Genomic DNA, 13,662 nt, shown 5'->3' with positions numbered 1-13,662 from the left:
TCCCTTCCAACTCTACGATTCTACAATTCTATGACCTTTGAGCAGTAAACCTGTCCTTGCTTTGAGATACTCCCTTAATCTAAAACAGTTATTTACCCACAACAAAAGACAACACAACAGGGATAAATAAACATAGGGACCACATCCTGCAACAAACTCAGGTTCCAATGCTTTCCCTGAATCTATGCAGAAAAGCCTATACTTCACAAGCCATCACCAAAAGACTAAGGAACTTTTGATACTGACCTTCAGAAAAGAAAAATGATTGCAAGCCTGAATATGTGTGCAAAGTGCTTGCGTATCTTTTTATAAAAATACTGAACTCATCCAGAAATTCATTCCTGCAAAACCACCAATACACCATTGGAAAAGAGAGGAGCCAAATTGCAAAAACGCTTATATTTCTCTGCTTAAGCACAACAGAATTATGCTGCAGTTCTACATTCATATAACTGGAAGTCACATTGAAGTCACCAAGTGACTTATCATTCAAAATCTACACTTGTTTACTTGAAAGTTCAACTCAAACACCCTGACCCTAGGAGTATTGTAACTGAGATAAGACAGAATGTGAATTTGGAAGTGCTTATAAGAATGTAAGATACTTTAAGCATTATTTTCCATCTTACCAACTATATGAACTGAAAATAGGCATGAACTGTTAACTAACCACATATAACCATACAAGTCTGATACCCAACTACAGCAGCATATATAATACAGATATTAATAATATAAAACTTCAAGCTAAAAAAGGCTATTTCTACACTACTTCCCCAAGGGCCCACAGTTTCTCATTACCGCCTAGCACTCTTCACAGTGTACTTACAGCTCTTGTCTAAGCCTTCTGATCTTTGCTTTGGCATCTGCTAGTTCCACTGATAAGTGCTGCCTACTTTCAGTGCGCTTCATGCCTGGAGATCCACAAGGTGATTGTGCTGCTGATGCATGAGGTAGAAAATGAAGAGAGTCTCGTTCTTCAGAGAGTTCTATGATAGTCTAAGATACAACATGAAATCTTTGATTACCACATAAGCATGTCAGGGCAGGAGCTAGGTATAGGTCAGCAATGGGGGTGGGGGGTCACCCGAGGCCAGGGCAGTTAAATTTTTATTTAAGGAAACAAACTACAGCTCACGCCTACTGGTCTCAGTAACTCTTTCTAGGTCTTGCCCCAATGAAGCAGTTGCAAGGACTGAAGGTCCCCGCCTTCCCAGTGTCCACTAGGACTCACTCCTCCTCCCCAGTGTCTTTCCCATGCAAGCTCAGGCTGTGCCTGCACACACCCACTCTCTGTTCTGCCTGTTTCATTTCTCTGTGAGTTCAAGGAGAGCAGTTGGATGCAGCAGGAGGGGGAGACTCCCTGGATTCTTCAGCAGCTTGTCTCCACTCTGCCTCTTGGCCACCCTCTGCTCTCTGCCACAGATTCCTCCTGTTCACTAAACCCTGTCACCTCTCCTGCTGCTAAGACCTCCTCCTCCTCCCAGTCTGCTCCTCCTCCCTCTGACCAATCATCATCGTCCCACCGCCAATCCCCTGGACCCGAGCCTTCTTTCCTGGGGGTTCCTTAAGGAGTTCCCCAGCTGGTGCTCCCACTACTCCTCTGCATCGAGCCAGTCCATGACACTAGATAACTGATTTTCAATATTCTTGCCTCTGAGTCCATAAGCAGGTATGTGTGAATTTAACCCATATTTTTCAAGGCCAAGATGCTCATCTGCCAATACCACTCAAGTTTAGAGAACTGAGAAGACAATTAAAAATCATATTTCTGTATGCTAATGGCAGCAGTAAGAGCAGGGGAAGAGTGCTACGTGAACTTCTGAGGAGTGCATCAGCACTCTGTTCATTCACTTAAAGCCATAGTTTGTTTTAAGCTATGGTTTAATGTGATGTGCAAACAGGTCAATTATTGCTTTTAGCTGCCAGCTATTTTCAGCACTAAGGCAAAAGCTGGCTGTTGTTTTTAAAGAAGTGTAATATTAAAAACATAACCACTGAAAAGTGCTACGTGTACCTACACATCAACAAAATATACAAATCTATCAAATTTCAGTATTTGAAAATAGTTGAGCAGTTATACTCCCAGGCTTTTTTTCTAATTAACACACTTTTTTAATAACTAAAAATACATTAGCAGAAGGGGAAAACTAGTATGACACATACCTCAGAATGCTCATCTCGCTCATCTATAAGCCTTTTTAAATGCAATGCCATATTTTTTAGAAGAGACTCAATACAGTCATGTGACAGAGCACTGTCATCCATCCACTGGAGATCAAACACATTTTCCTGATTATGAGTTACCTGCATATGATAAATAACAATAAAGTGAAAACTGTGCTGTTTCAATGATAAGACTATGAAAAGATGTGCGAATAGACTGTAACCTAATGTGGAGCAAAAGATTTGAAGTCCACGTCAGCTTTAAGAAACAAAGATTCATAACCTTAAATACATTTTAAGGAACATTCTGACATCCGTATCACTTAATCCTAAAAAAATCCAGTGAGTTGGGAATAGTTTCACTTGCCTCATCCTTCAAGAATGAAGATATTGATTACAGCCTTAGCAGCGTATCTTATTTTTAAATAATTTTATTTAGCACATTAAAACCATCTCTGTTTAGAAGTAAAATTACTGTAAACCACTTAGAGATTTTTAAAATATTAAGCCATCTATAAATCAAATGAAAAAAATCTACTCCATTTTATTTTTAAAATGAAAAATTCCTCAACTGCTATTAAGGACTAGTGGTAGTTAACACAAATACAGGTACCAACAAAAATACCATCTCTTTAAACCATATCTGAATACTCTTAGCAGTCACGTATCCATTCTTAAGGAAATCAGCCCTGAGTGCTCACTGGAAGGACAGATCGTGAAGCTGAGGCTCCAATACTTTGGCCACCTCATGAGAAGAGAAGACTCCCTGGAAAAGACCCTGATGTTGGGAAAGATGGAGGGCACAAGGAGAAGGGGATGACAGAGGACAAGATGGTTGGACAGTGTTCTCGAAGCTACAAACATGAGTCTGACCAAACTGCGGGAGGCAGTGGAAGACAGGAGTGCCTGGCGTGCTCTGGTCCATGGGGTCACGAAGAGTCGGACACGACTAAACGACTAAACAACAACACCTTTCTAGCATACCACCTTTATGGCTTTTTAAAGTTGAAACTAAAATTGACTCATGAACTTCTTCTCCCAAGACTTTTTTGCTCTTATCTTGTGCACACCCTTGTTCACACTCTTTTTTAAATCACAATACAGATAAACTCTCAAATTCATCAGTTGGTTTGAATCTCCCTTCCCTATAATTACTGAAACGCCTTTTCTTGCATTCATTCATTGTGATTAAAGTTGTTACCTGGGTAGGCACTTAGTATTAAAAGATGAGAAAGACTTGTTTCAGAAACATTTTAAATGTATTTTTTCTAATTTTACAGAGATTTACAGTGTGTTCTGTGTAGCATATTGGCTTTATAATCTGTAGTAACTATAATTTATATTCTTCTGAATAAAAAATAATAAAGATGGAAGGCTGCCTCCAAAATCCATATATAGATAAGATTTTAATAGTAGAAAACCAGATAATACCTCTTGTATATGGGCAGCAACAGCAGCTCTTATATCAAAGTCTAAACTTTGGATTCTTTCAATGAATTCTTCTTTCTTCTGACACTAAAACACAGATATTAACAAAAATTAACATTACAATTGGCTAAACATAATAGCTCAAGAAGACCTAAAATGTTATCTGTTAGGCATACTGAATTATCTAAAGGTCTCATTAACAATAACTGAGTACCTAGACACAACAGTTACATTCAGACATCATACTAAACTATGTGAACAAGTCTAGCCTCCTCCTAGATTCACACACTTCCCTCTTTTCCTTCCTCCATGTGGTCGGAAGAATTCAAAAGCTTTTGTTTCCATTATTGGTTAAACTACAGGACCTGGGAACAGCAGCATTTTCCCCTCTCTCTGCATACAGAAGGTCCCAGTGTGGTGTAGTGGTTAAGAGCGGTAGTCTCGTAATCTGGTGAACCGGGTTCGCATCTCCGCTCCTCCACATGCAGCTGCTGGGTGACCTTGGGCCAGTCACACTTCTCTGAAGTCTCTCAGCCCCACTCACCTCACAGAGTGTTTGTTGTGGGGGAGGAAGGGAAAGGAGAATGTTAGCCGCTTTGAGACTCCTTAAAGGGAGTGAAAGGCGGGATATCAAATCCAAACTCTTCTTCTTCTTCTTCTTTTTCAATTGCTGTCATATATCCAGTAAGAATGGAGAAGATTTCTGCCTGAACACTCTAGAGAACCTCTGCTAGTTTGGTTGAACCAGTACTCTGACTCGGTATAAAGCAGCTTGCTACCTTTAAGTGAGTATCATGAGCAGTTGTATAATTGAGAGCTCACCTGAACTGCACATCCGAGGAGGAGTAGAAGCAGCTTTTTTACTTCTTCAGTGCCCTGTTCTGAAAATATTAGAAAAAGAGCACACTGTGTACATCTTTAGATAATCATTTGTACACTACCAACATCATTTTTTACTTTTTGGCTAGGACTAGCACTCCTAGGTGCTATACTCTTCCTGAAAAGAATAAGTACCCTTTTCACTAGGAACCCATGATCACTTAGGGTGGCTAGTTTGATTTTATGTGTTGAAGGGCTCTTTGTACAGGTCATCCAGGTAAAGATACATGTGGATGGATCTCTTCCATGCAGAAGTGTGCTACCATTGCCACTATGAGTTTGATGAAGACCCTTAGGGCATGGGGTGGTAATGCAATCCCTTGTAAGCAAAGTCAAGAATCAGGAAATTCTCAGTTCTAAACTTGCCTGTTATGATCTCACTAGACAGTCTTAGGCAAGCTACTGCCTTTCATCCTTAGTCTCCACCTATGTTAATACTGATTTACCTTACAGGGTTATCATAAATATGATAATGAATGTGAACCCCTTTGAACACCTGAAAATTTGATGCAAATGTTGAGTTCTAAATAAACTTAATACTGAATGTCTGCTTTAAACTGAATATACTACTTACCTGAAAAGGGATTTTTGCCAATTATCAAGATGTTTGGCAAAGGCATCATAATCAATTGTTGCAATGTCTCCTATAGAAACAAATGTAAAGATTTGCAAGAGCTATGCAAAGGATGACCACACCACCCATATGTTAACTAAAAACACAAATATCTTTAAAATAATGAAGCACCCATTCAAACTCACTTCTGATTTAACATATACCTAGGCTACAATTCTTTATCTATGAGTAAGCTCCAATGACCTTAGTACATAGGACTGCACTGTTTGAGGTGGATTTAGGGCAGTGTGACCATTTCTGCCTCACTGGGTACCGAGCCCTGGTGACAAAGCAGGGCAGTACAACTATGATCTAGTCAATTGAGCAGAACGGAAGGCGGGGGCCATTTTTGGCCTTGCACAAGGCGCCGCTTAAATCTGAAAGACCAAAGTCCGTACCTGGTCTAAAGCATATATAGGAGGCTGCACATATGCTTCTGATTCCAATTCCAAGTGCTACTTTCAACCTGCAAAACTCTTCTCAGCCCAGGATCCCATTATCTAAGGGAATGTGTCATTAGACTTGGATGTATCCAGTCCCTACTATCATCATCTGATGCCCTTTGCTCTATGAACTGCACTCTCCAACACTTACATCCTTTCAGTGCCAGATTAAAACGCGCCTCTTAACCCAAGCATTTGAGAAAATACTACCATCATGCTTTCTGTGGTTTTTTTGGGGGGGCGGGGTACTGTTGTTGTATACTTGGTGGTTGTTTTTAATTATGTATGTAAGCTGCCTAGAGACATTTTGTATTAGACAACAAATAAATTGAATTAATAATAGTATCACTGATGTGGGAGGCTGTCTGATACATACACTAAGCATTCCTCCAGGAACAATTTGTAACCTTATAATAATAAAAAACCTCAGACCCACCTGACTAGTCTGCATTAGGTCCACCAGACACTCACAATAAACATGAAAAATGAACATTTGTTAACTTTAATGTGCATATAAGACTCGAGACAAAAAAAATTAAACCCAGTGATTGCTCATTAAGTATGAAGTTAACAAATTAAAAACGGTATCATATTCAAGATATAATTGATAATAAAAGTAATTTCCTCCATTGATCAAGGTCTAGGAAAATTTAAAAATGCAGACTACAGACAGACAAGAATGAACTGTATCACAATAGTCAGGTCAACAAGGACTACAGATATAGTGCAAATTTGCTTCAACTGGAATGTGCAGTGTTGTCCAGGAATGAAAAAAAATATTTAAAAAGAAAACAAGTACAATTTATGTGTTCCATGAACAATCTCATGGAAGTTGACCTGTTCTAACTATACAGCCACCAGTGTGCAGCAGTTGTAATGAGCGAAAATCCTCAGTCTAGACAGTACCTAATTCTTTGACGTTGGTGTGTATTCCCTCTAACATCTGGAAACCTATCACAGCAGCTGCTAACACATACACAGATTTGGCAGCACAAGACTGTTTTTCTATATTACAGGGATTTTGCCATATGTTCAATAAAAATGTCCAAATTTATGTTCTGCATGATTAAGAGGGCTGCCCTCTTTTCTTTCAGCTGTTGTACAACATATTTTGACACAGTTATGCAGAAACTGATAATCTACTTCTCAAAGCAAGATAGGATTTTAAGTAGATAACAAAATGATGTAACAACAGAACTGAATCTAAAGGATCCGAGGTGCTGAAATGAATTTAATATAATGAATTTAACTTTACATTTTCTATACACATAAAGCTGAGTCATTACTGGGAAGCAAATCTAAGTTCCATAGTATAAAATACTATCAGAAAAAGATGAGCTGATGGAAGTATTAGCTACATCCAAGCAATTAAGGATCAGACAGCATTTAAAATACATTCAGCTGGTTCCAATAAGTCATACTCAAGGGCAGACCCTTGACAACAATGGACTCATTAGTCACGCCAATTAATTTCAATTGTTTTAGTCTGAGTATGACATAATAAAATATAACCCATTATACTGAAATTTTTTAGTTCTACCAGAAAATACCAGAACATGAAGATACCAGAAAGGTAAAGTGTTCCTTCTGGATGAATCAACATTCTGACACTCCAATCACAACACTCCTGTCATGGAAATCAATTATTTTAATCTGCTCTGCCCTCTAAATTTTAGTATTGTATTTAGGATAGTTTTCAACTCAAAAGAATGTTGTTTAGGTGCTTTTACAGAAATAATAAATAATGGCCATCTATGACAGGTATACAAAAAGATGTGGACATGCACCCATCAATCGGGAGAGGCAAGACACCTAAATTAGTTACCACTCTTTCACAAAGAGATGCTCTTTGCACCTCTCAGCTGTTTGAATGGAAGTCATGGTTGATATCCAATCCCGGCCAACAGGAAGGAGAAAAGCAGTCTCTCATGCACTGTTGATTTTTGAGTGGATATTTGTAGGGACCTTTCACGTCCACCAGTGTCTCCCATGGCACCCTCAGGCACTGTGTTAGTGATCCCTGGTTAAATGTGAATCAGCAGAATGCTAATGCACACAGCTTGCTTTGCTCCTCCCCAACTGTTGGCACACCATCAGAAAACAAGTCAATTTCTAGCTTCTCATGACATTCAAACCTGGGCTCATGGTTTGTTTGGATAGTAGCCAGGTTTGGATCTCTTGGCTTGTTTGCCGGCTGCAAGGCAGCAGAAGGAGCATGGGTAGAGCAAAGCAAGCACTATATTAGCTGCATGCACCAGCACAGTGAGTTCTTTGGGTAAACCACAGTTTACTTTTAATCATGTTTTAAAGTTACCTGCTAACTAGCTCACTGTCAACTTCAAATAGAGACAGTCTGATTCATTGTGGGTTTCTTAGAGGAAAGGAGAAGAACAGCAGCATAGCAAACCAAATTCACAATTTAGACAATTGTGTCTATATTAGCTTAGCACTGTCCACAAAACACACCTATACAAATGCTTCTTAAAAGAAAAAAAAATCACTTACCTGATAGTATGATTTTATTTGCTTCACCAAAATAGATAAATTTTGAATTCGAAGTGATGCATCATTGTTGATTTTCTTATTTACTCTTTGACTAGATGCCTTAGGGTTGCTGAAATAAAACATAAAAGTAAATTAAAGAAATTTCATTTAGGTGACATTCACAAAGGGAAATTTATGTGTCAGCTAAGGAGAAAGACCAGTTACTAGTTACTCAAATATAATCCAGATTCACAAACTTTTTTGCAGGGGGGGGGGCGGCGGCAAAAATAATAGAAGCACTTTGATATATTACTGTGCTCTCATATCTATAGAACCTTCAATACTGGGGGCACTTTGTTTATACAAACAAACAAGGCTAAGAACAAAGAAGGAAGGCCAGATAGACAATACTTGTGTTCTCAGATCCGTTAAATGTGTCAGGAGTCCAGATAAAAATACTAGCTGAAAGGCTCAATTCCACTGCTGTGACTAGGGCTGCAAGGACAATGCTACACAAGCATACAGATGGGGAATACTTCAAAATATGATTCACAGCTCTCATGTCTGCCATTCTAGGTAAGACCTCTTAGTAAAATACAGTCTTCCTAGCCTCTATTCATTCAGGGAGGCCAAGACCTATGACTCTTGCCACATTTGTGTATACAATCTGAGATATCCCATGATTATGTCAAGGCAGCCAGGGATAGCCCAAGCAAACTCCTTTTTAATTAAAACTATGCCAGCCTCCAAATATATATGGATATGAGAAACTCAATCCATTCATTGTGCTGAGAAGCCTGTCACTCAATCCCCACCTACCAGTTCCAATACCATGAATAAGGAATATGGTGCCCCTATTCCTTTGTCCCAATCTCTGACCATCTAAGCAACCCAACATCCAAGTGTACTGGGATTCACTCCAATAATCTTTCATAGATTAGTTCGTTTTTCAATGTTTGCTTTTTTCCTTAGGCATAAAATTAACCCTTCCCGTAGCCTTTTAGATCTACTTTTCATAAAGTATGCAGTCCCAGCACCTTTCCCCCCCCAAATGTTAAATGTGTGACACTTAAAGTAACAGCTTCATAACGAGTACCGGCATCTTTTTTTTTCTAAAACAAAAAGCACTGAGTGCATGCATTATGCATATGGGGAAAGAACCCTCACCCCAGTTTACCTTAGGTCCACTTCATGTGCAAAATTTGAATTGGTGCAAGATGAAGCAGCAGATGAGGAAGTAACGGGAGCAATTGATCTGATATGCTGCCCCTTGCATCAATTCACCTCTGTGATTTTGGAAGCTCCTGGGCAAGCGGCTTGATAAGCAGGTACTCCAACAATCTCTTGCCCCAAGAGCTTCCAAAATCATAGTGCCAGCCTTGCCAAAAGTACTCAGCACAGAGGAGGCTGCCCACTACATCTGCGTGATTAATGGCTGTAGCCTACTGGAGAACAATTCTGACATGTCTCTGCTTTGTGTGTAATTAGATCAATTGCTCCTGATAGAGATGCAGCAAAATTGGTTGCCCTCAGGGAAATGGGAACAAGCTACTCTATTGGCTTTTCTTTCTTTCAAACAGGAAGCACATTCAGAATAATTAACTCATGCAGAAACACAAGGGACACCTCTACCAGTGGGTAGCTTTTGTTCTCACACATTCTTAAGAAGACTCTTTTCTGGTTGTGAAACTGTGTGTGTCCAAAATTAACTCTGGAAAAAAACCTGTCAACTATAAGAAACATTACCACAAAGGGAGGAAAGGGTTCAAATGTAATAACTAAAAACATCAAAGCTCTAGGTTTTAGGAAGCAGAGAAGAAGAGCCTCACATACTTTTTAAAGTATATCTCCCTAGCTTTCACCCTCTTCCTCATAGCACTGTATTAAAATTAATCACAACATGGAAACAGTCATGAGATTCAGATTAATATTTCTTCTACTAAAGTTTTCTTCTGATAGAGAACACTGCAAGATTGTTATTACCCAATACAAGATGCTATGTAGCAATACAATGTATTGTATGTATGTACCAATACAAGATGCTATGTAGAACCAAAAAAAGGGTGTTCATATAATTAATATTTGATGGAAATGCACTCTAAGAGATAGTATTCTTTATTAAACTTATTAGTCCCCCCCAAAAAAAAAATGTAACCCAAAAGCAACTTACAACATCAGCAAACAAATAATGCATACATTCAAACCAGCATAAAACTAAAACATGGTGTTATACTATACTACTAGACATTATGCCTGTATGCTACTTCCATGATCAGATGAGTAGCTAGTGGGTAAGAAGAACAGGAGGCTAGTAACAGGTAGGTAGCCGTGTTGGTCTGCTGTAGTCCGGGGGGGGGGGGGGCGGATTCCTTCCAGTAGTACCTTACAGACCAACTAAGTTTGTTAGTACCTTCTGTGAATGCACACAAAAGCTCATACCAACAACAAACTTAGTTGGTCTCTAAGGTGCTACTGGACGGAGGCTAGTAGTTAGTATCACCAACATGTTCTGCTTGTGGTTTGCTGCTGTGGGACATAGGGTACTGGATTACAGAGGCCTTTGTCTGATTCAGCAGTGGCAAACAACAAAACCAAATACCAGTAAGTATTTGGATACAAGTTGTAAATTGTATTGGCTTTTGGCAAAGATTTTCAACCTAGAAATGCCTGTTTTAGATCGGATGAGATGGAGAGTCTTAATTCTGTAGTAATCAAAGTAGAAATGTAAAGGCAGCTACCATCTCAGCTGTTACTGATCAATTACAGCAGAAGGCCCAAGTCTTTGTAGCAGTAGCTACCGCTAGACAGAGGAAATAGCTTTTCTTGGCAGCGGTCAAGGAAGGATCTCACAGAAATTCTAGAAGCCAAGACATGCAGCTGAAGAAAGCTCTTCCCATGAGTCTGGCAGATGTGAGTAGGAAGCAGCAATTATTTCTGATCCCAGTGGAAGGCCAACATAACTGAAATCTTAAAACTTGCAGAACTGCAAATAAATAATCAACACACTACCCAATAAGGCAGGAAGAAAAAAGAAATCAAAGTGCAGTTGTGTGGTGCTATACAATACTGAACTCTATTTATTCCCTGCACCCTCTCCTTTCAACAGTGGCCCCAGGCTTTTGAATCAGTTCCCAGCAGAGCTGTAGCAATTCGCCCCTTTATTAACCTTCAGGAAAAATGTAGGGCTCACTTATTTAAGCAAACATTTGGGATCTAAGCTGCAGTTATATAATCTGACTTACTTTGAAATTGACTATTTTTTCTCTTTAAACATTGTTAGCTGCCTCAAATTGTTAAAAGGGTGTCGTGCAAATGTTTTTAAGAAAGAAAGGTTTAGGCTGCAATTCTTTACACTCATGGAACAAGCAGGGGGGTGGGGCGCAGTGGGGAGTGACACACACATGTAACCAAAAGTATTTTGAATATTTTTACCACTGACACCCAGCTGAGAAGGCAAGCTGGTTGTAAGTGGAAAAGCAGCCTGTTCATGCCACCATATACACTGCTTCCCACCCCCAGTCACACACGTGTTGATAATTGCTGCTTTTTAAATATTAAATTTATATACCACCCTTCATCAAAGGATCACAAGGCACTTTACAGTATAAAAACACAAACATACATACTATAATAACAAAGAAAACAATAACCCCCCCCCCACAGTTTAAAAGGTCATAGTTTGTTTCATCAGCCAAAGGCCTAGGAGCAGAGGAATGTTTTCACCTAGCATCTAAGGTATGTAATGAAGGTGCCAAGCGGGTGTTCCTGGTGGGACCATTCCACAAACAGTGAGCCACTGCAGAAAAGGCCCCGTTCTCAGGACTAGATAATTCTCTGGGCACCACCTGAGATCTGTAGATTTAAGCTGTAATCCTATACACAGTTAGGAGTAAGTCCCATTGAACTCAACAGGACATGCCTCTGAGTAGACATGCATATAATTGCTCTTGGTTCTCTGCAAACATGTATTAGAATCAAGTTACAAAACCTACAGAGGTTCAAAGGGTTTGCTCCTGATTAAGTGTTCTTAGGACAGTTCAGATCACCTTAAGAATGAGAAATAGCGGCAGGGGACTTCTTCCTCCTCAGCAGAAGAAACCCATTCGTCTAGTTCTCGGTTTTGTTTCCTCTTCCATTTGTTGGAGAAGCACTGCTTTAATTTTCAAGTAAATTATGTGATTTCTATATTGGCATTTCTCTTCCCCAGTGATGGGCACTGCATGTTGCATTTTTTTTTTCAATATTCAAGTTGTATATATGGAATACACTTTCTGCTGAATTATGAGAGGCCCTATCAATATTGGAATTCTACTGGTTTTTGAAGACTCACCTGTTTGCACAGACACTCTCTTGACTCTTCAACTTAAATCTGTTTTTAATTACAATACTGTTTTAAAAAATCACTGCTTTTGATGTAGTAGCAATGTCCAGGTAACACTATGTATATTCCTCTGAACTGCCATCTTAGAATTAGTAATTTTAGGATTAGCAAATGTGCATTATTCACACTATTAATTATTAATCAAGAGTGAAAATCCGAAAGTGGGACCCATGTTTCAGGTTATGAGTCATGTGTGCATCTGGACCAATTGAAAATCACAGTGGCTCTAGATGGCTGTTCTACTAAGCTATCACTAATGGAGGAAGACTTAGAGGAGTAGGAGGACCTCGGCCTCCATACATCTTGGACTGCTTCCTGAGGTATGCTCTAGAGCAGGGTGGGGAAAACATATCTCAAAACAAACATAGTAACTTATTTGTGGTGTCCATTGAATTTAACAGTGTAATATGTGATGCTACTTTTTTTTTAACTTTTCAGTTCATATTCTCAATATTAAAAAGGAGGATCACTGCTTCTGAAATATTTCCAGTACAAAAATAGACCTACACTTTATGGGATTACAGAAAAATATCTGCATGAGACAAACATAAGTTGCCAGTGGCAATCTCGAAAGTCACACTATATATATTCTAAGGCAATGAATCCTACATATCTGAATAGCTCCTTTTGTAAGGTGGAAAATGAGAATGCTTCACTGGCAAATAGCCTAACAAAATAGGGCAAATTTGTCTAGAAGTCAATAGGCAGCCCAGCAGTAAAAGATAGCCTTAAGCAATTTTACATTTAAAAGCAACCTACATATGACAAGTTACATTAATTTCAACTGGAGGAAAAACAGACAAGAGCACCCACAATGATAATACATTAGTTCAAAAAGCATAGTAAATAGAGGGGAGTCTGTTATTCTCAAATGCTATCACCACTATAAACTACAGATTCAGACATCACATAATCAGGGATTAGGTATCTTTTTCATGCAACAAAATCTATCACAAATAAATATGAAGCCATTAAGCTATCAGATTTCTAAATCTAACCAGACAGCAAATCAGTTGTGTCTTCTCCTGCCATCTGTTCAATGAAGGCACTTAATGATTAAACCAGACTCATTTATACTAAATTATTAATTTAAAAATATATATTTATACTATAGTACAAATACAACCTATATTAACCACACAATACATGATTTGCTTGAGCATCCATAGCTCTGCGAGACTGACATACGAACTACATCTATCATTCGAGAAACACTCTTGTGAAAATCTATCTCTAAGGCTGCAGGCCTAACCACACCACAGAGTAAC

At 38.9% G+C, this 13,662-nt stretch overlaps 1 protein-coding gene across 5 annotated transcripts in view; it reads right to left on the bottom strand.

Annotated features, from left to right (window-relative positions):
- CCDC88A (coiled-coil domain containing 88A) overlaps positions 1-13,662 on the bottom strand; it is a 79,213-nt gene that overhangs the window by 52,339 nt on the left and 13,212 nt on the right. For all 5 annotated transcript variants that reach the window (XM_083432418.1, XM_083432419.1, XM_083432416.1 and 2 more), the window contains exons 3-8: positions 8,035-8,143; positions 5,048-5,117; positions 4,417-4,475; positions 3,598-3,681; positions 2,167-2,307; positions 830-999 (exon numbers count right to left, since the gene is read on the bottom strand). In XM_083432418.1, coding sequence (XP_083288544.1) covers positions 830-999; positions 2,167-2,307; positions 3,598-3,681; positions 4,417-4,475; positions 5,048-5,117; positions 8,035-8,143 — 633 coding nt within the window. The remainder of the gene's footprint in view (positions 1-829; positions 1,000-2,166; positions 2,308-3,597; positions 3,682-4,416; positions 4,476-5,047; positions 5,118-8,034; positions 8,144-13,662) is intronic.

Source organism: Podarcis tiliguerta (assembly GCF_965153285.1).
Source record: "Podarcis tiliguerta genome assembly, chromosome: 3".
In the NCBI taxonomy this organism is placed as follows: Eukaryota; Metazoa; Chordata; class Lepidosauria; order Squamata; family Lacertidae; genus Podarcis; species Podarcis tiliguerta.
The sequence above is the reverse complement of the archived record's forward strand: the minus strand, read 5'-3'. Positions and strand labels throughout refer to the sequence as shown.